The 22,141-nt window shown below is 41.4% G+C and overlaps 2 protein-coding genes across 3 annotated transcripts; one reads left to right on the top strand and one right to left on the bottom strand.

Moving 5' to 3' along the window:
• Positions 1 to 945: 945 nt before the first annotated feature.
• On the bottom strand, positions 946 to 9,736 carry dcun1d3 (defective in cullin neddylation 1 domain containing 3). 2 transcript variants are annotated; one of them, XM_047377981.1, is made up of 5 exons: positions 9,326 to 9,736; positions 8,236 to 8,302; positions 6,004 to 6,054; positions 5,351 to 5,901; positions 946 to 2,781 (listed from the first exon to the last, which is right to left on the bottom strand). In XM_047377981.1, exons 4-5 carry the CDS (start codon positions 5,788 to 5,790, stop codon positions 2,241 to 2,243), a joined length of 981 nt encoding a protein of 326 aa, XP_047233937.1. In that variant the 5' UTR covers positions 5,791 to 5,901; positions 6,004 to 6,054; positions 8,236 to 8,302; positions 9,326 to 9,736; the 3' UTR covers positions 946 to 2,240. The 2 variants fall into 2 exon arrangements, with proteins under 2 accessions (XP_047233937.1, XP_047233938.1); XM_047377982.1 differs by lacking the exon at positions 9,326 to 9,736 and adding an exon at positions 9,158 to 9,241.
• A 1,696-nt stretch (positions 9,737 to 11,432) lies between these two features.
• Positions 11,433 to 16,904, top strand: lyrm1 (LYR motif containing 1). Its single transcript, XM_047376507.1, has 5 exons — positions 11,433 to 11,557; positions 14,134 to 14,307; positions 14,385 to 14,445; positions 16,419 to 16,450; positions 16,542 to 16,904. Exons 1-5 carry the CDS (start codon positions 11,534 to 11,536, stop codon positions 16,653 to 16,655), a joined length of 405 nt encoding a protein of 134 aa, XP_047232463.1. The 5' UTR covers positions 11,433 to 11,533; the 3' UTR covers positions 16,656 to 16,904.
• Positions 16,905 to 22,141: the final 5,237 nt, after the last annotated feature.

Genomic DNA, 22,141 nt, shown 5'->3' with positions numbered 1-22,141 from the left:
TGAATGGATGAACAAAATAATGATGAATGGATGAACAAAATAATGATGGATGGATGAACAAAATAATGATGGATGGATGAATGGATGAACAAAATAATGATGAATGGATGAACAAAATAATGATGGATGGATGAACAAAATAATGATGAATGGATGAACAAAATAATGATGAATGGATGAACAAAATAATGATGGATGAATGGATGAACAAAATAATGATGGATGGATGAATGGATGAACAAAATAATGATGAATGGATGAACAAAATAATGATGGATGGATGAACAAAATAATGATGGATGGATGAATGGATGAACAAAATAATGATGAATGGATGAACAAAATAATGATGGATGGATGAACAAAATAATGATGAATGGATGAACAAAATAATGATGAATGGATGAACAAAATAATGATGGATGGATGGATGAACAAAATGGATGGAGGGATAAGAAACTAGTAATTGGACAACAGATGGTTGGATACGTTATAAACAAAAAAACAGAAAAATCAACAAATGGATGATGGGGAATGAATGCCTGAATGATAAAATGGTGAATGATGGACAGATCGATAGAAGGATGAAAAGATGGTGGGTTGAAATGACTGAATGAATAGACAGAATGATTGAACAGACAAAAGGTTTGATGGATGGACTAGATGAATGATTGAAAGAAGAATGGATGACTGGGTAGATGGATTAATGGATGGAACATGCAGACAACGGGACTTATCTAGACCTGGAAAAAGCTTCAATACATTCATTTCCAGATTTCATAGAATCAATGCTTCCTGCTGCACACACCTCCCTCATCCATCCATCCATCCATCCATCCATCCATCCATCCATCCATCCAGGGCTGCGACGGGAGGGCCTTTTGCCTTTTACTACTGCACAAAAATCTAAGGAAAAACCAAAGATCTTCAATAAATTCACACAGGTTTAAGGTCAAAAGTTCAACACTGTTTTTATTTATTATAAATCAGTACACTTCTTATAAAAAAGTGGGCTTGAAGTAAAACCATATTAGATGTAAACCAAACACATCAGGAAATGGCCACCCTCTTTATAACAAACCCTTTTCCTTCACACTTGATTAACCGGCAGGTTTAATTTAACTCGCTCCAAAACACCATTTTATACTTTTATAAGATCAATTTAAAGTTTGGAAAAGCTTTCAGTCATTATGTGGTTAACATCGTTCTCTCTGCAAAGCATTCCAAGTACAAGCTAGCAGGCCATTGGTTTCTGTGTGGTTATCGTTTCAACTGCCAGCAGGAATATTTTCATTACTTCAGAAGTGTGCACTCTTCTTCATCTTTTAATCACAGTTCAATAGTGTGACGAGTGCAGCTCCTGCAAAATATCATGAGCTTGTGAAGAGCTCTGAGCAGGATCAGGCCCCTCTGTATAAATTACCCCCAAATTTAGCTCTGAGTTAACTTGCTGTGATACGTTATTCTTTCAGTGAGACGAGCAGCAAGCAGAAAGCAAGCCAACATCCCTCTGTTGTCTCTGAAGGAAGGTGGACATCAACACTGGTGGATGCAGGATGTCAGGAGGAAAGCACAGAAGCTGCAGAAACCAGGCTAAACTGCCCAGAAGCACTCCAAATAACGCTGGACATCATAGGGCCGGGCTGATACCATGGCGACAACTTGAGTTTAAAACAAAGACTGGTAAAAGTGTGCAAATATAACTGATGGATGCTGCTTTTTAGTTGCCATCCTGGCAGAATTAAAATCATTACTGTTGGCCAACAGCGTATAAAAGATGTGACCAACTTATCGGAAAACACTGCAGATAACCCTACCTTCTACCTAGCAGCAGTCCCATCCAGACAGCCACGCTCTCCTCTACTACACCGCTTCCTCACGGAGATCCTACTGGTGGTGACCGGGCCATCACTGGGAAGAACTGGGGTGCTAGACAGGGCTGTAATGCAATTATTACCCCAAACATTGATTGAGTTATGGTAGGTGCATTTAACAATAAAATGCATATGGTCAATTGCTAAAAACACATGGGAGGTAAAACAATAACTTAAATAGAAGTGCTTAAAAGAACAGTAGTCAGAGCCCTTTTAAAAGGAGAGAAACGGCAGAGCAGGAATCCCAACCCAACAAAACAGGAGCTAAATGAGAAGCTGAAATGGTAATATTAATATCCATCCAATAATTCCCAGGTCACTTATAGATCTTATTCTTCCCTCTGATACAAATATCTTGTTTTCTAGTCAGTGGCCCCCCCACGTCTGTGAGCCACGGCTTCCCTCGGTTCCCAGTCTGTCTGTGGTGGGACAGTCTGTCTCCGGACAACTCCCTCCTTCTTCCTTCGTCATCAGTCCCCGCTCCTCCTCCTTTTTCCTGCGCTCTAGCTCCCATTCTACGAAGGTGTCAAAGAGGCTGGGCCAAGCCTCGTCTTCGCTGTAGTTGCTGAGGTCCGGCCCGATGGCCTGAGTGAAATTGAAGAACATGTTCCACGTGTCTCTTGAGATGCCCCGAACCCCCGAGGGGTTCTCGGCTAGGAAGTCCAGCCAGTGCTCTAAGATCTCGGGTTTGTCCTGCGTGAAAACCAGTTGCCACAGCGCTATGGCGATGTCGCGCTGCAGCGACCGCTGGCCCTCATCGGCATCCAGGCCGAACTGGAAGGTGAAGCGGTAAAGGTCCTTGAAGTTCTCCTCTCCCTGAGCTTCCAGCAGCAGGCAGGGGAAGCGGGAACAGATACCCTCGATACTGTCCGCTCTGATGGCCTTGCAGCCCTCGACAAACTCCTTCCTGGTGGGAAAAAAAGAAATCAGACCAGACGGGGAATTAGAGGGGTGTATTCACACCAGGAAAGTCCTTTGGTCCGGACCAAGAGCGAACTTTATTTGTTTCATTTGGTGCGGTTTGTTTTCACATTGTAGTTTTTGCAAATGAACTATTACTTGTAAACAAAGCCACGCAGGTGACGTTCATGGCTCCCATTGGACAGAAATGATGGGGGCGGGACAGAGCACAGATCCAGACATTTAGGAAAACATCTGTAGACGTGCTGCGTTCAGCTCCTCTGTTCTGCATATTTATGCCGTTATTACAGCTTCAATATTATTGTGAGGCTGAAGAGCAACAGACTTTGTGATGTTTCATTTATAATGTTGGAACCCCGTCGGAGAACGCGTGCTGAACGCCGACGTTCTCTACAGTAGCGTTGCTAAGCAACACACAGCTTATCAGGTAGGATTACCTTACAACACACACCTTTGCTACCGGCTACGGTGGCTTTTTATATCCAAACAGAAGTACGCTTTTTGTAGTTGGTTTGGATCGGGGCCGGTTTGTATTCAGACCATAAGCGAACCGCACCAGAGTCCGTTTGGAAGCGGACCGAGACCACCTCAAAACGTGGGTCTCGGTCCGGTTGTTTGGTCCCGACCAGGATTCGCTTGAGTGTATTCACACCGGCACAAAAGGTCCGGACCAACGGGGGAAAACGAACTCTGGTCCGTTTAAAGCGGACCAAAAGTGGCCAGTGTGAAGACACCCTAAGACAAAAATATAGCATATCCAGAGTTTCTGTGAGTTTCAGTCAGCTAAATAGAAAAACCTGAATGAACATGAAATAAACTTGTGGAAGTTAACAAGTAATGTGAAACAAACGATAACATAAATGTTTTAATTTTAACTCTCAAAGTAAATACAAAAAGTTAACTCTAAGGGTGTAATCCAGGGCTAAAAGCTATCAGGAGAACATACACCGCCTCGTTACCTTCAAAACCATTGTATGCTGTATTAAAACAACAAGTGGCACCAACTATATCCCAGGCAGAGTGAGCCTGAATTAACGGAACTTTAATAATTAGCTGAACCGTGTTGCTTTCCTGGCGGTTATTTGCGACATATATATTGCATGCAGTGATATTGCGATAACCATAGACCTGTATTGTCCAGCTCTAGTGTAAAGGCGAAGGTCCAGGCCTTGCGGTTGTACTTGCGTCAAGAAAGAGAGAAATCCCTAACAGATCCTGTCTGACAACACAAAGTAGCCCAATATAACATCGATACCGATGTTATTTTGGGCATCTCTTTTCAAAACCATTCAATGTGTCTGAATACAAACAATTCAGCAAAGCAGAGTGGGTCTAAATTCCTCCGAAGTGATGTTAAAGACTCATTACAAGTGATCACAAACACGCGATGGCACCAAGCGAGGAACAACTAGTTATTAGGTTTTAGGGGGTAATTACTTTTTTTACACAGTTTGGTTTGGAAAACTTTTTTGCCCCTTAAACAAAAATCAGTGAAAAAACAGCATTTTTTGTGTTTTTAGTCAGTTTATCTTGGTCTGATGTTAACATTTATTAAATGATTTGTTAAGAAATGAACCTGGAACCTTGGGGAATATAAGAGTCGTCTGACATCAACAGTAAGGCTTTTTTACAGAGAAATGTCATAAAGTGCTTCAGTTAGCAGAGCTCAACAATGGGGTTTGTGTCACGTTGCCTAAAGCCTCTGAATACAGCAGAAACCAGCGACCCGGCCACAGTAGACAGCCCTATTCACCTCCGCCCCAGTATTACAAGGAGGGTGTCAGGGTCCTCGGGCCACCTTCAACACAGCAGGAAAACATGTGTTCGTATCTGGAAAGCTGTCCTTCTTCCTCTGGACCGGTTGCATGGATTTACAGCAGCGGCTTCCGCAGTTATTGGTTCCCGGGCTAAAAGGAGTCTTACAGGCCTTACAATAAACCACTTGTTTGCAGCAGCATAATCTCACACTGAAAAATTACCAATACACAAACTTAATTTTTGGTACATTAATTAATTAATTCAGTGGGGGAAAATCCCACATTAATAACGGTTTTACACAAAATCACAGGTGTCACAATTAGAGGCACAGTTCCAACAAAATAAATATATAAAACACATTTTTCCAATTTCTTACTCTTTTAAGTTGATCAAGGCTCCCAGGAACTTCTATCTTCTAGAAATACGATTTATCATCAGGTTTTAGTAGAAAATAACTGCCAATAACTGTGGAGGCTGCTGCTGGTCTGGGTAAGCGGTTCATTATATCAGTATTAATGTTTGCGTACATGCTGGCAGTTACTCTGTTGAAATAATTTATATCTAATGAAAATAAATGTTTGGGAATATGTGCTTCCTTTTCTGTATCCAGTTTTAATCTAATAACTTCTCAAATGTAGAATTAATGATTAAATGATTTTTTTCATCACCATCTTGATGTCTAAACACTGTTTATGGAGCAGTTTTATTCTTATTTTATTCTTAGTTTCACTACGTTAATTATTTAGGAGTAAATTAATGAATAGTTTCACTAAACATTCCTTTAAACTTTACCATACCTTGTAAACTTGCACATGGTGGCCGCCTGAAACTTCCAGGCAAGAACAAGAACCCGAAACTCCGCCGGGTCGACACAGAGATCATTGCAGAACCTCTCCATGCCCTCCTCCAAGATGGCGTCCTCCAGTTCATCCTTGTAGTGACCGAAGAGCTCCTCGATGCGCATCATTGACAACCCATCACCATCCAGGCTTTCATCTTTGCAAGGGTCCCTCATCGCTGAGGAGATGACGGGTGTCTCCACGGTAACCTCTAAGGCCTTGGTGCCATTCAGCAGCTCGCTGGTGGATTTGCTAGATGGGGCACTAGAATCCTCTTTGTGGACCCCACCACTAGCACTTTCGACTCTCTTGTGGGACTTGGAACTGCTCTCCTTGTCTCCACTCTTGCTGCCGAGTGAGGACGTCGGATTCCTACACTTATTGACACACTGGCCCATGTCTTCCTCCCTGGTCCCTCGTCTGTCTGTCCTCCTCACCTTCAGTCCCCTTCCGAACCACCTAGACACCTCTTCTCTGGCCTGGCGAGATGTCTCAACATACCCTCAGGCCTAAAAGGACAAACGGGTACATAGTGGGTATTTCCACAGCAAGTTGACACGACTCCATCTACATTTTTACAATTTAAAAAAGTAAAGAAACGGTAGAGCTACCTTCACCAGATCTTCCACAAAGCAGAGCTTCAACTGTCAAACCTAAAAACCCTGAAAGAAAATGGAAAAAAAGCACCAGCTTCAATACTGAGACTTAAAGTGACAGACCAACACAAAGTAGCACACAACTATGATTTGAAAAATAAAAGGCATCACTTTGTAATTCTTATGGCTTTATTTGCCACTCTTCCGTAAATGCACAAGTAATAGTTGTCCTATGAACCCCACCTGCACCTGAGCTGTGGATCTCTGCAGCTTCTCCAGAGTTACCATGGGCCTCTTGGCCGTTTCTCTGATCAATGCTCTCCTTGCCCGGCATTAGGCTGTTTAGGTGGCGGCCATGACTTGGTAAGTTTGCAGTGATGCCAAAGTCTTTGCATTTTTGCGGCCTGAGCTGTTTAAATGCTTAGAAATTTAGCTCAAACTTCTTATATTTCTTAAATTTACAAGTAAAATTTAATACTAAACACATAACTGGTTTATATTCCCCAAACACACAAGTGAAGCTACATCTATGCCACTTGAGGAGTTCTGGATAGACCATATTTACAGACAAAGAAAATGTTTCATCTTTAATGAAAAATGGAGATATTTCTTGTACAATTGTGGCCCACTTACTGCTCTGAGGGGGTTGTTCTTTGAGCAAATGGCATGTTTTAGAGTCTGTAAACTCCAGTTAAAGATTATTCAATTATTAAATTAGTTGACGATTATTTCAATAATCGATTCATCTGATTAATTGTTTCAGCCCTAAACTAAATCCAGTAATATTAGTATTATCCCAGACACATTCCTGACTTCTTTAACCAGAAAATGATTACCATAAAAAGCAGCAGCTGAGATAAATAATGTGGAGGACTTTCATCTTTGTCTAAATGGCGGATGTATTGTTGGTACTTAGAGGCTGTTTGTCCTCAGACACATCAGAGACAACATGGATCCAATAAAACATGTAAAAAATCTTAATAAAGGGATTATTATGGGACAACACTGCTTTCTTCTTATTTTCAGATCATGAAGAATTTCCCACATTCACTCTGCAGAGGAGAAGCAGACTTTAAGGAATGCTCAATGTGAAACAATCTGATTGGACACCTGAGTGGACCAGAACCGAACACTGTTACTGTTTAAGCAAGTTGCACAAGTTAATTATTTGGGCCATGCTTCCTGTACCTCTGTCAGCACTTTAGCTCTTGTATAAAGTGATGATGCAAGTCTTCTTAACCATGTTTTGGCTACAGTCCAGTCAAACAGAGATAAAATTGGGATTTATTTTTATCATTAATGCTGCAAAGTAACTTAGGGAGTTTCTTGTGTTTAAATGTGGAACAATGAATCATGTGGCCATACTGGTTTAACCAAATCCATGGGGAGAGCTATGATTCAGATTCCATTATTGCTAAAGATTATGCAACGTCAGTGCTGAAACATTTTATATTTTTCATTTTTCATACAGATTGCTCCACCCTGGCGCTACAGCGCCTTGCAGAGTTATTCATACCTGTCAAACTTTTCCACATTTTTCCTTGCTAAAACCACAAACTCTTTCACAACTAACTAACCATTCAACCTCCAGAGTGAATACTTTGTAGAAACACTTTTGGCAGCAATCACTACCTTTCAGTGTTGTGGGGTATGTCTTCTGCAAAATATTCAATGTCCGTCAGGATGGATGAAGACTCTGATTAACCTCCCTGTCCCTGATTATCAATATTATCCTCTAAGAATAATGCTGCCACCACCATGTTACACAATGTGTTCAGGGTTAGGTGCAGCGTTTTTTTTTTCATGCCACATACAGTATTTTGCTTGTCGGCCAAACAGTTCAAACTTTTCATCATGCAGTTTCTTCATTAATGTGAGGCTCTGTTCAACGGTTGGTGTAACCTATGGCCCCCGTGACGCAGCCTGTTATTTATTACGGGTACAGGAGCTGAATACAGATGAGTGCCAGGAATATTCATTTGTGAAACACTGTAAACATATAGTTTCTTTTCCACTTCACAACTATGTGCAGCTTTAGGTAGGTCCATCACTGATGACTAAATGTGAAACAGTTATGCAAGGCCCCCAGAACATTTCTGTGGTCACTGTGGTTTTAATTAACAAGTGAAAACCAAAAACAAACGTGACAGACACCAGTTAGTTTAAAGCTCCATGTATTATTGCAGTGATGTGTAACCCATGAGATGACTTTCTGTTAAAGGAGTGGTCGACGGTGATATTACTTACATTAACTCTTTTAGGAGGCATTGTCTTTCAAATCTGCTCCATTATTGTGACCCTGACACCAGCAACTCTGAAAAGACACATTATCTTGTCATCATAAGCAGAAAGTGATATCTCATCATTCCCAGATTTCTCTCAATGTGCTTTCTGGATGTAATTTGAGCACAAAAAACACACACAAAGCATGATTTTATTACTGGTTTCAATCTGACAAGAAGAAGGACTTGCACTGTGCCTTCAAGCAATTTCCCATGTCTCAACTTTGAGGTTTCCTTGCTAACCTTATGAATCCAGTGAAACATTTCACAGAGCACAAACACATGGCAATAATTATAATTACAACCACCTGCAAAACGGCCAACATCAAGTTACTTTTAAACCAGTGTTGGAATCACTGGTCGTTCGGACTCTTCTGTTACACACTTATGAAGGCATCCAGCATCAGAGCAAATCCTCTGCAGTGATCGATGCCCTGGGCATGTAGAGGCAAGTCTCCCACAGTCCTAAAGTGGCCGACCTTACCTCCCTGACTTCAAATGGACGTCTAAAGGCCTACTTATCCGCAATAAACTAGCATGACAGTTAGGCAAGCACCGTGTAACCCATCTAGACATCAGTTTAACCGGATTAGCTGCTCTTAAATCTGTCCGAGGCAGAGCAGGGCTTGAATATTGACCATGTAACATCTGCAACAGTGCTGTCAGCGGACATCAGCAGTTTTATTAGAAATCACCTCATCTAAACGCTGCAAATTAACGTCCTTTTAGTTTTAACAAGTTATGTTTGGGAAAAACAAATCAACTCGAACAGGATCGACTGATCCTAACAGTACAGGCACAAAACAGTCCGAATTAAATGTAAACTGCGATTTTATTTCGACTTAAAGGCGACACTTTAGATTGAAACAAGTTAAATTACACATTACCCGCTGATCAATAATACATAATCGTCTTCAGGCCATTTAAATGGCTCCATCTGAGCTGCCTGGCCCAGGCGGCGTCGCCATAGCTAGCTCGGTTCACTAAAAGTTAGCTGACTGCTATGCTAGCATTTCAGCGAGAAGTACCGTAAATATCCGAAGAAAGAAACCCACCTTTCTGGAAAATGACGTTCTGTGTGATTAGGATGTACATCACTCCAGAAGGTAGAGTAAAAAATACAACCCAAAGAAGTTAAATAAGTTGGCAAAAAAGCCGAACCGAAGCAAACTCGTAGCGTTAATTCAGAGAGCTAGCTAACTAGCGGGGGAAGCAGGCGACAGAAAACTTCCACACAAAAGTTGGGCTCTTTTTCACTTTTAAAGGAGAAATAGGCGAAAAAGCGGACAGCCACAGTTTGTCTTCGGGTTCTTTTAGAGGTGTGTTCAGTCTGTGAAACGAGTGGAAATAATTTCGGAGAAAAGCAGCCTATTTCTTTGTGCTTCCCCCTTTTAGTCATTGAGCGCAGCTACATTATGGACATTTTCCTGCATCACTTCCTCCCTCCCTGCAAGCAGCCAACAGCTGATCTCCATCCGAGCAGGGCTGGACATCCACATTCCGGGACCCGGCACACTCTGGCACCAAATTTGTTTGAATAAATGTCTTCCAGGCTGCGAGGCAACATATCACAAAGAGAACCTTGTTTTTAACATCTAATTATTTGTTCCAGTTCCTGGATTTTATAATAGAATAAAAAAAGTTCACCCTGAAAATTGGATAAACATTTAGATAAATCTGAAAAGGTCTGCTGTGAAATAGTATTTACCTGTGTAAATACAAAGCTTTTAAATGAGCTTCTTCTTTTTTTTGCTCATCCCCTTGGTAAATAATTGATCAAGTGTAATTAACCACACGTTTTTTACCCATCATGCCCTAGTCTATAAAATAGTTGAAATAAGGTCATTGACATCTATCAGTCTGGAAAGGTTTGTCATTTGTAAGGATTTGGGACTCAGAACAAGAGTTCTAAGTTCACGATTGTACATTATGAAAGAGAGATTGGGCCAAAATGGTCTCCATGGGAGAGTTCCAAGGCCTGAACCACTGCTGACCCAAAATAACACAAAAAGCCATCTCGCATTTACCAAAAAATCTTAATGATCCCCAAAAATATGGAGAAAATATTCTATGGACCGATTAAACAAAACTGGACCACTTTGGAAGGCATGTCTCCTGTTACATCTGGTGTAGTAGAACTAACACGGCATTTCAGAAACACAACATCACATCTATGGTCAAACATGGTGGTGGTAGTGTGATGGTCTGGGGCTGATTTGCTGCTTCAGCTCCTGGATATCTTGCTGTAATGTATGAAACCATGAGTTGTGCTCCTCAAGAAGAATGTCTAGCCATCAGCTTGTGACCTTAAGCTCAATCATGTTAGGGAAATGCAGCAAGACAATTATACAAAGCACACCAGCAATTCTAGACCAGACTTTATCAAGTGCCGTAGTCCGAGTCTGGAGTTAAATCCATAACGATGTATATAGTTTTTCACAGCACTGCGCCCTTATTTTCGGGCTGTTAGACCATTATGCTCTATATTCACCATTTTGTTGCCTATATAAAAATGTAAGAGAAGACCATGAAGATTGATATAATGCAAATAAAAATGATGCAATGCTTTAGACACCAGGACAAAAATATAAACAATTTGGGATTATTTAGCTGGAAACATATCACACATAAAAGAGTGTAAATGCACATAAATATAAAGGATTTCTTGTCACATTAAACACTTTGATTATAAACAATAGATTTTTTCAAGAGTTAATTTTTTCTATTGTTGTTCCTATATAATCATTCAATTGATGCTTTCTTCAATATATATATAAAAAAAAAAAAAGATAGTTTATATACTCAAATTAATTAGACTTGACTGAAGGTTGGAGAAATATATTTGTGACTGCATGGAGCCGATCCTAATAAAGCTTTCCTAGTGTGAATACAAATTCTGTAAATTCGCAAACTAATGTAATAGAAATTGAATATTATATTTAATTAATTATTTAAGCCTATATATAAATAATTCTATAGTTAACTACAATCATATTCAATAAATTATAATATGCATTCTGATAAGGCTCGTTTGCCTACTAAAAATAATAATCTTTTAGCAGGTTATTTAATATACTCTTCACTACGCACCGTTTTCTGTATTAAAATGCTTTTAATTGGTCTGATGCCATATTCTGATCTTAAACGGCAATGTTTTCATTGGCTGGAAGCAATCAATCATCATTATTAACTTAGAGAAAAGCTAGAAAACACCAGCCTTTAAGACTACGTCATCAGCCGGCGACGACAGGGATGCTGCTTTTATGTCAGTTCTTCAAATACAGCAGGTAGGTCACGTTTCGTTTCCTTCTTTGTTTTAAATAAATCGGAATCGTCGTAATTTGGAGATAAACTCGTTGATGTAAGCGGAGGTGACTGCCTACCATCGCCGTTTATATCTCAGCTCAGGTCCTTCTGCAGGCGCTGCTAGCTTCAGTTAGCATCTCTCTGTCAGTGAAGTTTGGGCAAACAGGATCCAGATATGCTAACGGCTTATTTTAGGGTGTTTTATTTCTCTGAGGACTTCTTCGGCTGTTTTCAACACTGTTTACTGAAAGAGGGTGGGTGATTAGAAGAAGAGAAACCTTGGATGTCGATTAGATTTAGTTCAGTAATTGTAAGCAGCCATGCAGATGTGAGCTGTTTTATTAGGTAATTTTGGTGTTTGAGAATTGAGATAAGATCTTTGTTTATATGTTTACAGATTATCTCTGTTTTTGTCCCACTTCAATGTTTCAGATTATCAGATACATTTTAATATCACAGATCAAATATGACTAGTTTAAAAATTACGAATTTATTTATTAAAGGAAAGAAAAAGCTATCTACCAACGTGGCTCGTGAAAAACTAATTACCCCTTAAACCCTAATTACTGGTTGTTCTTCCCTTGGCTGCTATCAAGTGTTTATGGTAACTGGTAATGAGCCTTTACCGTCACTGGAGGAACTTTGACCCACTCTGCTTTGCAAGATTGCTTTAATTCACATTGGAGGGCTGCAAACAGCCATGCCACAGTATCCCAGTTAGATTTAAGTCCAAATTCTGACAAGGCAACTTCAAAATCGTCTTTTTTGTTTGAGCCATTCTGAGGTGGGCCTGCTGCTGTTCTTTGGACCAATGTTCTGCTGCATAACCCAAGTGTGTTTGAGCTTAACGTCACAAACTGATGCCCAGACATTTTCCTTCAGGATTTTCTGCCAGAGACCAGAATTCATAGTTCTACTACAGCAAGTTGTCCAGGTCCAGAAGCAGCAAAGCAGTCCCAGACCATCACACTACCACCACCATGTTTAGATTGTAGATAAAATGTTCTTTTTCTGAAATGCTGTTATTTTTACACCAAATGTAATGGGACCCACACCTTCCAAATATCTACTTTTGTCTTCTTAGTCCACAGAATATGTTCTCTAAAGTCTTATGGGATCATCCAGATGCTCTTTGATAAAAGTGAGGCAGGGGTTTGTGTTCTTTTGGGTCAGCAGTGGTTCTGACCTCGGAACTCTCCCATGGAGGCCATTTTTGCCCAATCTCTGTTTGTTATTGTTGAATCATGAACTCTGACCTTAACTAAGGCAGTGAGGCCTGCAGAGCTTTAGCTGTTGTTCTGGGTTCTTCTGGGGCCTCCTGGATGAGTCGCTGATGAGCTCTTGGGGTAATTTGGTAGGTCAGCCTCTCCTAAGAAGGTTATCCACTGTTCCATGTTTTCGCCATGTGTGGATAAAGGTTCTCTGTAGTCCCAAAGCCTTTGAGATGGCTTTATAACCCTTTCAGACTGATAGATGTCAATGACTTTGTTTCTCATCTGTTCTTGACTTTCTTTAGATCATTGCATGATGTGTTGATTTTTGAGATCTTTTTGCCTACTTCATGTTGTCGGACAGGTTTTCTGTAAGTGATTTCTTGATTCTACAGGTCAGGTAGTAATCATGCCTGGGAGTGGCTGGTGAAATTGAACTGTTGTTAAAAATGTTGTTAATCACATATAATTCTTGATTTATCAAGTGGGGCTTTTACCTTTTCAAGTAGAGGCGGGTTGGTTTGTAGCTTTTTTCCTTGAAGAAATAACATCAGTTTTTGAAAACTGTATTTTGGGTTTATTCCAGTTGTTTGAGTTCAACATTGTTTGATCTGAGGCATTTAAGTGTGATTAAAAACAGGAAAAACAAGACATTTGCAAGAGGATAATACTTTTACAAAATACGGTACTTAAATGTTTATTTTCAAAATAATTTATATTTAAACATTTATAAGTTTAAGTAAAAATGTATTAATTATACATGTTATATATGACATGTTGCTAATAAGAGTAGAATTTATCTCCATTATCGTATTTTCTACTTTAATTTGTATCTATGGCAGCAGTGTGATTATTAATGCAATTATTAGAGGTAATTGAATCTAAACACCATAGTAACAAACTCATATTATAATCAATAGAAGCAGCAATAAAATCAGTAATAAAATATGAAACAAATCTCATGGCTGCTGTTATCAGGGTAAAGTTTTTCTTCTTCTAAATACTTGGTGGTCCGACTGTAGTCCAGTGTTGCCCCCTAGTGGAGCAAAAACCTAAGAAAAGGACTTCCTTTTCTAATTATTGACCCAGTTTTAGAGTTATAGTGTCATTACTACGAGTTAAATAGTTTTTAAATATCTTGTTTTTAAAATCTAAATGAAAAATATGAAAAATCTCAAATAAGAATACATAACTTTATAAAATGTAGGTAAGGAAACATATACATAAATATTATTTAAAAATAATGAAACTAGGAGTTAATTGGGAGTCCAGAATAATATCAGACCATCCGGTGTTTACAGTGGTTTTAAAATGTTTAATTGTGCAGCTGCTTGGTGTTTCCTCAGAACTTTAAGGCCCGGATGACGTTGTCAACCCGATCTGCCGTGTTGTCTCTCTACATGCGTGTGTTTCGCATCGCCCGGGCTTGGCAGGCCCAGACTGGCATCATGAGCGACACGGAGGCTGAGAGAAAGTACATCGTGCAGGAGGCCCGTACTCTGTTCAGACAGAACCAGCAGGTGTGGACAGGATCAAATTCAGAGCAGCAGCTGTTTAGATGAACCTGGACCACTAATACTCTGCTCTTTGTTTTCAGCTCACAGATCAAGAATCAATCAGGAGGTGTATAGAAGAATGTGAAGCAAGGATAGAAATAGGTATGAAGGGATGAAGTGGGCCATTTTTACTCAGGACTTCTGGTTTGATCATCTGGAAGTGCGAATGCTGACCTCTGAGGTCTGTCACCTCACATTCAAACATAGGGAGGTCATGTGGAGCAGAACTGAGCAGGATCAGCTGAACGTTCTGAGTTCATTATAAGCATAGCAGAATCAAACTAAAGGAGGTTTTTATTTTTATGTTAACACAGACTTTGACTTAAAATGCAAACAACTCGATGCAGGAATCAGCATGATGCCAAATAGTGACTGTGGATCAGTGGGAAGAGTTGTCGCCTCACAGTTGGAAAGGTTCTCCTTCACTTGCCAACGTACCCTTGGGCAAAGCACTTAACTCTAGCTTAGTGTACGTGTATGAACGTGTGAGCGTCTGAGTGCAGCTGGTTGCATGGAGAAGGTGTGAGGAGCTCTGACAACGTTCAGTGATGTGTTTCTGCAGCAGCTCTGATGCAGGGACCTCCTGTCTGGCATCTTCCAACAGTCTCAACCGCAGATGTGGAGAATGACAGGGATGTTGGTTTCTTTATCCATCTGTGGGACATGTTTCTATGAGCATCTGGGGAGTCCCTCATGTTCTTCAGACTGACACAGAGTGTGTAAAGGCTTTGAAAAGTCAGAGCCATCCTGAACTTTATACAGTGAGGCGGATTAGAAGTGAAACGATGGGTTCTGCCTCGTCTTTGTTGCGGGAACATTCAATTTGATGGCCTCATGAGAAACAGAACTTTGTTCTGCTGATAAACAAGCTTTTTAGATTTAGTAGCATACAGGCTCAGTTCAGTTCAAACTGGATCTGAGATGAATTTATTGAATTACAAATCATCTGCCAGGACTTTAGGATTAAACTAGACTCTACTGAAAAGAGCTACACTCAAAGGGACGGACTGCATTTAAATTGGACCTCATTGTTTTTGAGCTGAACCATCCTGAGGTCACTTTTCTATCCAAACCAGCCCAGTCTTATGGGAAAAAGTAATTACCCCCTAAACTTCATTCCTGGTTCTTCCACCCTTGGCAGCTGCAGTTGCCTTTAAGTGTTCATAATAACTGGTACTGAGTCTTTAACATCACTGTGGATCCTGTGGGGTTCAAGGTCACCCACAGCATCCTAATCAAATGTAAGTCCTGATTTTGACTAGGCCTCTTGAAAGCCTTCATTTTTGTTTTTTTGAGACAATCAATGGTGGACTTGGCAGTGTGCTTTGGATCATTGTTAACTTGCATACCTCAGGCATGCTTGAGCTTAAGGTCACAAATTTAGGCCAGACGTTTTCCTTCAGGAATTTCTGAACAGGAGCAGAATTGTTGGTTCCATGAACTACAGTAAGTTGTTAAGGTGCTGAAGTAGTCCCAGACCATCACACTACCACCACTGTGTTAGTATGATGTTTTTTTCTGAAATGGAGGCCATTTCTGCCCATTTCTGACTTTACTGAAGCAGTGGGGCCTTGTGTGGATAATGGTTCTCACTGTGGTTCTCTGGAGACCCAAAGCCTTAGAGATGGCTCTGTAACCCTCCGCAGACTGATAGATATCAGTGACTTTGCTTCTGGGCATGGCGTGCTGCTTTTTGAGATCTTTTAGCCTACTTCATATTGTCAGGCAGGTTCTCTTTAGGTGATTTTCTGATGTTACATGTATGGTAGTAATCTAGACTGGGTGTTTGTGAAATTGCACTGAGTTTCCAAAAAATCAAAGTTTAGTCAATGTTTAACAGGGGGGGGGGGTGCACTTACTTTTTCACACATGGTCAGGCTGGTTTGGATGTTTCTTTTCCCATTTTCCCCAAACATTTAAACAATGAAGCATGACAAAGTAAAAACGATAAACCTGTAAGGGGGCAAATACAGAGCGTGACCTCACTCTAGTTTCGTAGTGAAAATCATAATTTTGTTGACTGTTTTTGCTGATTTTAGTTGATGAAATATTAAAATCAAGCTGTTTTTATTCAGGTCTGCATTACAGGATCCCCTACCCAAGAGCTGTAAGTAAACACAGTACGGTTTATGATCAGTCTGCATGTGACCTGAAGCGTGATCTAACCACTGTATTTTGGCCTGGTGGTGTTCCTGTAGACGTATCTCCCGCCTCTGGGACTGGCCACCCAGAAGGGCAGGAAGCTGCGAGGTCAGCAGCGCCTCAGGAAGCAGGCCAAACCAGTTTACCTGCAGTCACATGACGAGACCTGAAGGCTGAAACCCTGGACATCCCATCGACAGTTCAGGTTACCGCAGATAGGAATCTGGAGAGCGGTTTAGAGGCGGCCTCAGGCTGAGCTTCAACAAGCCGTTACTGATCCAAGAACAGCCGTCATTAAGGAGAAGCCACTTTTCATTGTTGTTTGGTTGTGTTCAGCTGCAGGGACAATTACTGTATATTTTATTTATCATAATGTCTAAAAATGTCTGCTAATTTAACTAATAAAATGTCTGAATGTTCATTGTCTCATTATAAAACCCATCAGCCATTAATAAAACGCTTGTTTGTAGCGTTCTTTACTACAGTTCCAGCATCTTCTACACAGGCAGGAAGATAATCCCTCAGCTGCATTTAACAAACAGGAAGTGATGCATCTGCTGCACTGTGACTGTTTCCACACAGCTGTCAGCTGTTGTAACTGCTTCCTATGCATCTGGATGCTTTGATAAGCCAAACGTGACTGTAAGCTGCTAAAAGCACATATTTTACTGGCGGCAAAAGAGATCTGCAGAAAAAAGGTTCTTCCCTAATCTTATCCATCGTCTATCCTGGCCTGTTCCAGGGCCGTGGTGGGCTGGTGCCTATCTCCAACAGCATATGATCAAAAGGTGGGTACACTGTGGACAGATTGTTGGTCCATCACAGAGACACACAGGACAAAAGACCATGCTTGCACACGCTCAGCCAGTAAACCTACATCCATGCTTTTGGAGTGTGGGAGAAAGCTGGAGTACCCAGAAAGAACCCACACATGCACAGGGAGAACATGCAAACTATTATAAGACGCGATGGAGGTTTGGACCCAGGAGGGATATCTGTAGCACTGCAGAAGTCAGGACCATGATGGAGGTTCAACTAGAACTTTGACAAACAAGGCCAATAAGGACCTTAATCAACATGTACAGTGGAGAGGAGGGAGTTAAAATATCCAAAGCTGAAAGTCTCCACAGCCATGATATATTTTAAGGCTTCTTGACACATCCTTGAAATGGGTACCATAATCATGGAGCTGAACAACGTATTTACCAAAGTTCACATTTTTATCATATAGAATGATAAAAATCAAGTCTAAACACAAAAGATCTATAAGACTCTTTTTTTTCCCCCTTATTTTCATATTTATCCTGGGATAAAGAACAGAGAAACTCCATATCAATGCTTCTTCTCTGGAGCTTTTTCTTGGGATATTTTTAACACCTCACTGGAGACATGTCATGTGCCAGCCTGCTTCAAGTCCTCCACCATCGTCCCTGTTCCCAAGAAGCCAAGGACCACAAGGCTTAATGACTTCAGACCCGTCGCCCTGACCTCTGTGGTGATGAAGTCCTTTGAGCGCCTTGTGCTCTCACACCTAAAAGACATCACCGACCCCCTCCTGGACCCCCTGCAGTTTGCCTACAGAGCCAACAGGTCTGTAGATGATGCAGTCAACCTAGCCCTTCACTTCATCCTCCGGCACCTGGACTCCACAGGAACCTATGCCAGGATCCTGTTTGTGGATTTCAGCTCTGCCTTCAACACCATCGTCCCAGTTCTGCTCCAGGAGAAGCTCTCCCAGCTGAGTGTGCCCGACTCCACCTGCAGGTGGATCACTGACTTCCTGTCTGACAGGAAGCAGCGCGTGAGGCTGGGGAAGCACGTCTCTGACTCCCTGACCATCAGCACCGGTTCCCCCCAAGGCTGTGTTCTCTCTCCTCTGCTCTTCTCCCTGTACACCAACAGCTGCACCTCCAGTCACCAGTCTGTCAAGCTTCTGAAGTTTGCGGACGACACCACCCTGATCGGACTCATCTCTGATGGTGACGAGTCCGCGTACAGATGGGAGGTGGACCATCTGTTGGACTGGTGCAGCCAGAACAACCTTGAACTCAACGCTCTAAAGACAGTGGAGATGGTTGTGGACTTCAGGCAGAACCCAGCCCCACCTGCCCCCATCACCCTCTGTGACTCCACAATTGACACTGTGGAATCTTTCCACTTCCTGGGAACCATCATCTCCCAGGATCTCAAGTGGGAGCCAAACATCAGCTCCCTCATCAAGAAAGCCCAGCAGAGGATGTTCTTCCTGCGGCAGCTGAAGAAATTCAACCTGCCAAAGACTATGATGGTGCACTTCTACACAGCCATCATTGAGTCCATCCTCACCTCCTCCATCACCATCTGGTACGCCGCTGCTACAGCCAAGGATAAGAGCAGGCTGCAGCGTGTCATTCGGTCTGCTGAGAAGGTGATTGGCTGCAGTCTACTGTCGCTCCAGGAACTGAACACCTCCAGGACCCTGAAGCGGGCAGGGAAGATTCTGGCTGATCCCTCCCACCCTGGTCACAGACTCTTTGAAACTCTCCCCTCTGGCAGGAGGCTGCGGTCCATCCGGACCAAAACCTCACGCCACAAGAACAGTTTTTTCCCATCTGCCACCAGCCTGGTTAACAAAGCCCAGAAACCACCCTGACACTCTCCCTTTCCCCCACACCCCCCCTGTTTTTGCTGACAGGACACCTGTAACCTGTAACTCTATGTGTTACATTAACGCTCAGCTTGGACTCCTGCTTTACTTGCACAATGATCACCTGCACTGTTGTATTGCTCTTGCATCTTATACTGCTCTACTCACTTAAAACTGTGCACATATATTTATATTATATTGTAGATATGTTTATACTGTTTAATTTGTATTGTATTGCACCGACTACGCCAAAACAAATTCCTTGTATGTCCAAAAACGTACTTGGCAATAAAGCTTTTCTGATTCTGATTCTGATTCTAATGGAAATTCTTGTAGTAAATGTTCCACAGTGTATGACCTTTAGGTTACCTCACTCCTCTGAGCATCTGTGTTAGAGGAGGAAGCTGTAAAAGTCATTATCAGAAGTTTAATGGTTCAGACTCATCTTTTAGGACGATGTCAGGAAGGGCAGTTAGGTCTGTTCCTAGATAACTTTGTCACCTTTGAACTCAAGGAGGGTCTGGGGTCATAAAACACAGACTCTTTAAAGTTGAGATAACACTGTCATGTTCTGGTATAAATACTGTGTGTAAATGTTGATCGGGGCTCTGTTTCACTGACTAACCTCAGTGACAGAGTCATTCAAACGCTGAATGCCTTTGAATAAAACTTATAAAGACAAAGTCCGGATTTTCTCTTGTTATGAGTCAACTTCTACCCACTTTGATAAGGAAATTCCACAACAGGATTTTCTTCGTTCCTGTGCTGCAAGCTGCCACACGATGGAGACATTTAAACAGTAGATCAGCAGAAGCTGCAGAGTGATGTAAGAAGGACCACTTCAGGCATCTTGCCTTGGAAATCTGCAGTAAGCAGAGTCTTCATGAACTTAAAAGGATCTGGTTGCCCATCAAATATCTCAGTAAACCATAACATCATATAAGGTCATTATCATCTGACTGTTTGACCTCTGTTTAACAGCAATATCAATTTTAACAACACAATCAAACATATTGTATATAAACAATGCAACATGTAGAAAAGCGATTTTAAAATGAAAAGAATATGACTTCTGATAAGGAATAAATCAGTACACCCCCATATTTACTCCATCTTAAAAAGGCTAAAATCTCTCCCAGGTGTATCACATAAGGTGGACATGATGAGAACATCAGCATTTAGAAGACTTGCCATGTTTAAACCTCATACATTTAGTTTGGTGCTCCTGACTGTTGAAGTGAGAGCGAAAACCATGGTGAGATCCAACTTTCAGTCTGAGGTCTTCAGAGAGAAGATCGGAGCAATTTCTCAGTCTGGTCAGGGATTAAAAGAGGCCTCAGAAGGACCTGAAATCATTTCTACTGTATGGAAAATAGTCTACAGGTAAAGGTCATTCAGAGCAACTGTCTACTTGTCCAGGTCTGTTTAAGCAAGTTCACCCTGAAAGCAGAACGCAAGATGCTAAAAGAAGTCTTCAAAACCTTAAAAGGTCATCAGGATCTACAGCAGCTTCTGTCCAACCTCATACCAGCTGTGAAGCATGGAGGTAGACGTGTCATGGTTTGAGGATGCTTTGCTGCAGCAGGACCTGACCTGCTCGCCCTCATAGATACCATCTCACCCATGTATCAGAGGATGTTTGAGGAAAATGTGAGACCATCTGTAAGAAATTAAAGAAGAAGCAGAACTGGACCCTGCAACATGACAACGACCCAAAACATACCAGTAGGTCCTCCACAAACTGGCTGAGAAGAAAGAAATGGAAAGTTCCCATTCTCTACTGCAAATAGGTAAATCTCCATCATGGTGGAAGGTCTGTACTGTGACTTGTATGCATGAGTCCACTTAAAGGTAGGAAGTAAGGGAAAAGTTTGATTTATCCTACAAATGGAATAATGCCTGAATGCTGATGAAAGGCTGGTGGAGCTGCCCACAAGGTAGCTGGTCCAGAGGAGGGCCTGTAGATCCCAGGGTGGCAGAAGCTGGTGACAGGCAGTTTAGTCCTAGTATGCAGTTATCCCATGTTCTGACAGGTTTGATGAGTTTTGCTGGATGTTTCTAGAAAACGTCTGACAGATAAGTGAGTTCTGGTAAGCTGGACAGAGGAATGGGACCAAAAGGGAGGATCTAGGTGAGATCCAGGGACTGTATTCTAGGACACTAAGAGAGGTGAAGTAAGTACAAGTGATGACTAGCAGCATGACACAGCAACCGAGTTGGACAATCTAGCAGTGATGAGGAGTTGTGCTGGACCTTTGAAGCTGTGGTTTAATGGGGTGATTAGAAGCAGGAGAGTATGCAGAAAAAGCTGCTCTGCCCTCGGGGAGAAAACTTACCACCCCAGGATCATAACAATCAGTGTTCCTCATCCAAAGAAAGAATCACTGAGCTAAAGTTAAATGTTAAAGAAATGAACATGTGGTTTAAAAGTGTTAAGAAGATGTTCAGAGGTAAACAGACTAGGAGGTTTTGTTGCTCCATCTGTTCTTCCCACCGTTACTGGGCCAAGATTTGACACCTTGAACAATTTAATGATAAATGATCATCGCCAGCACTGTCAGATTGATTTTATGACCGCATTAAACAGCCAGGTTGTTCCTTTTTTGTTATCTTTGTGCAGAGTTCAAAACCAACACATCCGCACACCACTGAAGAAGCTCTCCTGGATCTTTATTCTAATAATTAAACCTTGTGTAGAAATTGATCCATAAAATAAAATCATACTAAATGCCATGTCAAAGAGATATTTTTACACAAAACATTAACTTTTAAGCTCTTTTTAAGCGTTTTTATTGATGTTCCCTGACTTAAACACTAATTTGAACAACTTCCTTTAAAAAGCCGGTTACTGCAGGATCTTTTGCTGCCTCATTTAAAACCATTAACATCTGTTCTTTGTGTTTATCAGTGAGGAGCCAATTATTCAGGGACCTTTGCACAACAACACTGAGAAGGTTTCAAGCCCTGCCTCTTGGACTTCAAAAGTTGAATATTAACGTGACGTCCAGGAAAGGGCGGCTCAGAGGAACC

This window comes from Girardinichthys multiradiatus, chromosome 10 (genome assembly GCF_021462225.1).
Source record: "Girardinichthys multiradiatus isolate DD_20200921_A chromosome 10, DD_fGirMul_XY1, whole genome shotgun sequence".
Taxonomy (NCBI): Eukaryota; Metazoa; Chordata; class Actinopteri; order Cyprinodontiformes; family Goodeidae; genus Girardinichthys; species Girardinichthys multiradiatus.
The sequence above is the reverse complement of the archived record's forward strand: the minus strand, read 5'-3'. Positions and strand labels throughout refer to the sequence as shown.

Excerpts from the sequence above, each read along its gene's own strand:
- lyrm1 (XM_047376507.1), top strand. The coding sequence starts at position 11,534 with ATGTCAGTTCTTCAAATACAGCAG. Across the intron at positions 11,558-14,133 it reads CAGTTCTTCAAATACAGCAG|AACTTTAAGGCCCGGATGAC; the intron begins GTAGGTCACGTT and ends GTGTTTCCTCAG. Across the intron at positions 14,446-16,418 it reads TGAAGCAAGGATAGAAATAG|GTCTGCATTACAGGATCCCC; the intron begins GTATGAAGGGAT and ends GTTTTTATTCAG.
- dcun1d3 (XM_047377981.1), bottom strand. The coding sequence starts at position 5,790 with ATGGGCCAGTGTGTCAATAAGTGTAGGAATCCGACGTCCTCACTCGGC. Across the intron at positions 2,782-5,350 it reads ACCATGTGCAAGTTTACAAG|GAAGGAGTTTGTCGAGGGCT; the intron begins GTATGGTAAAGT and ends TTTTCCCACCAG.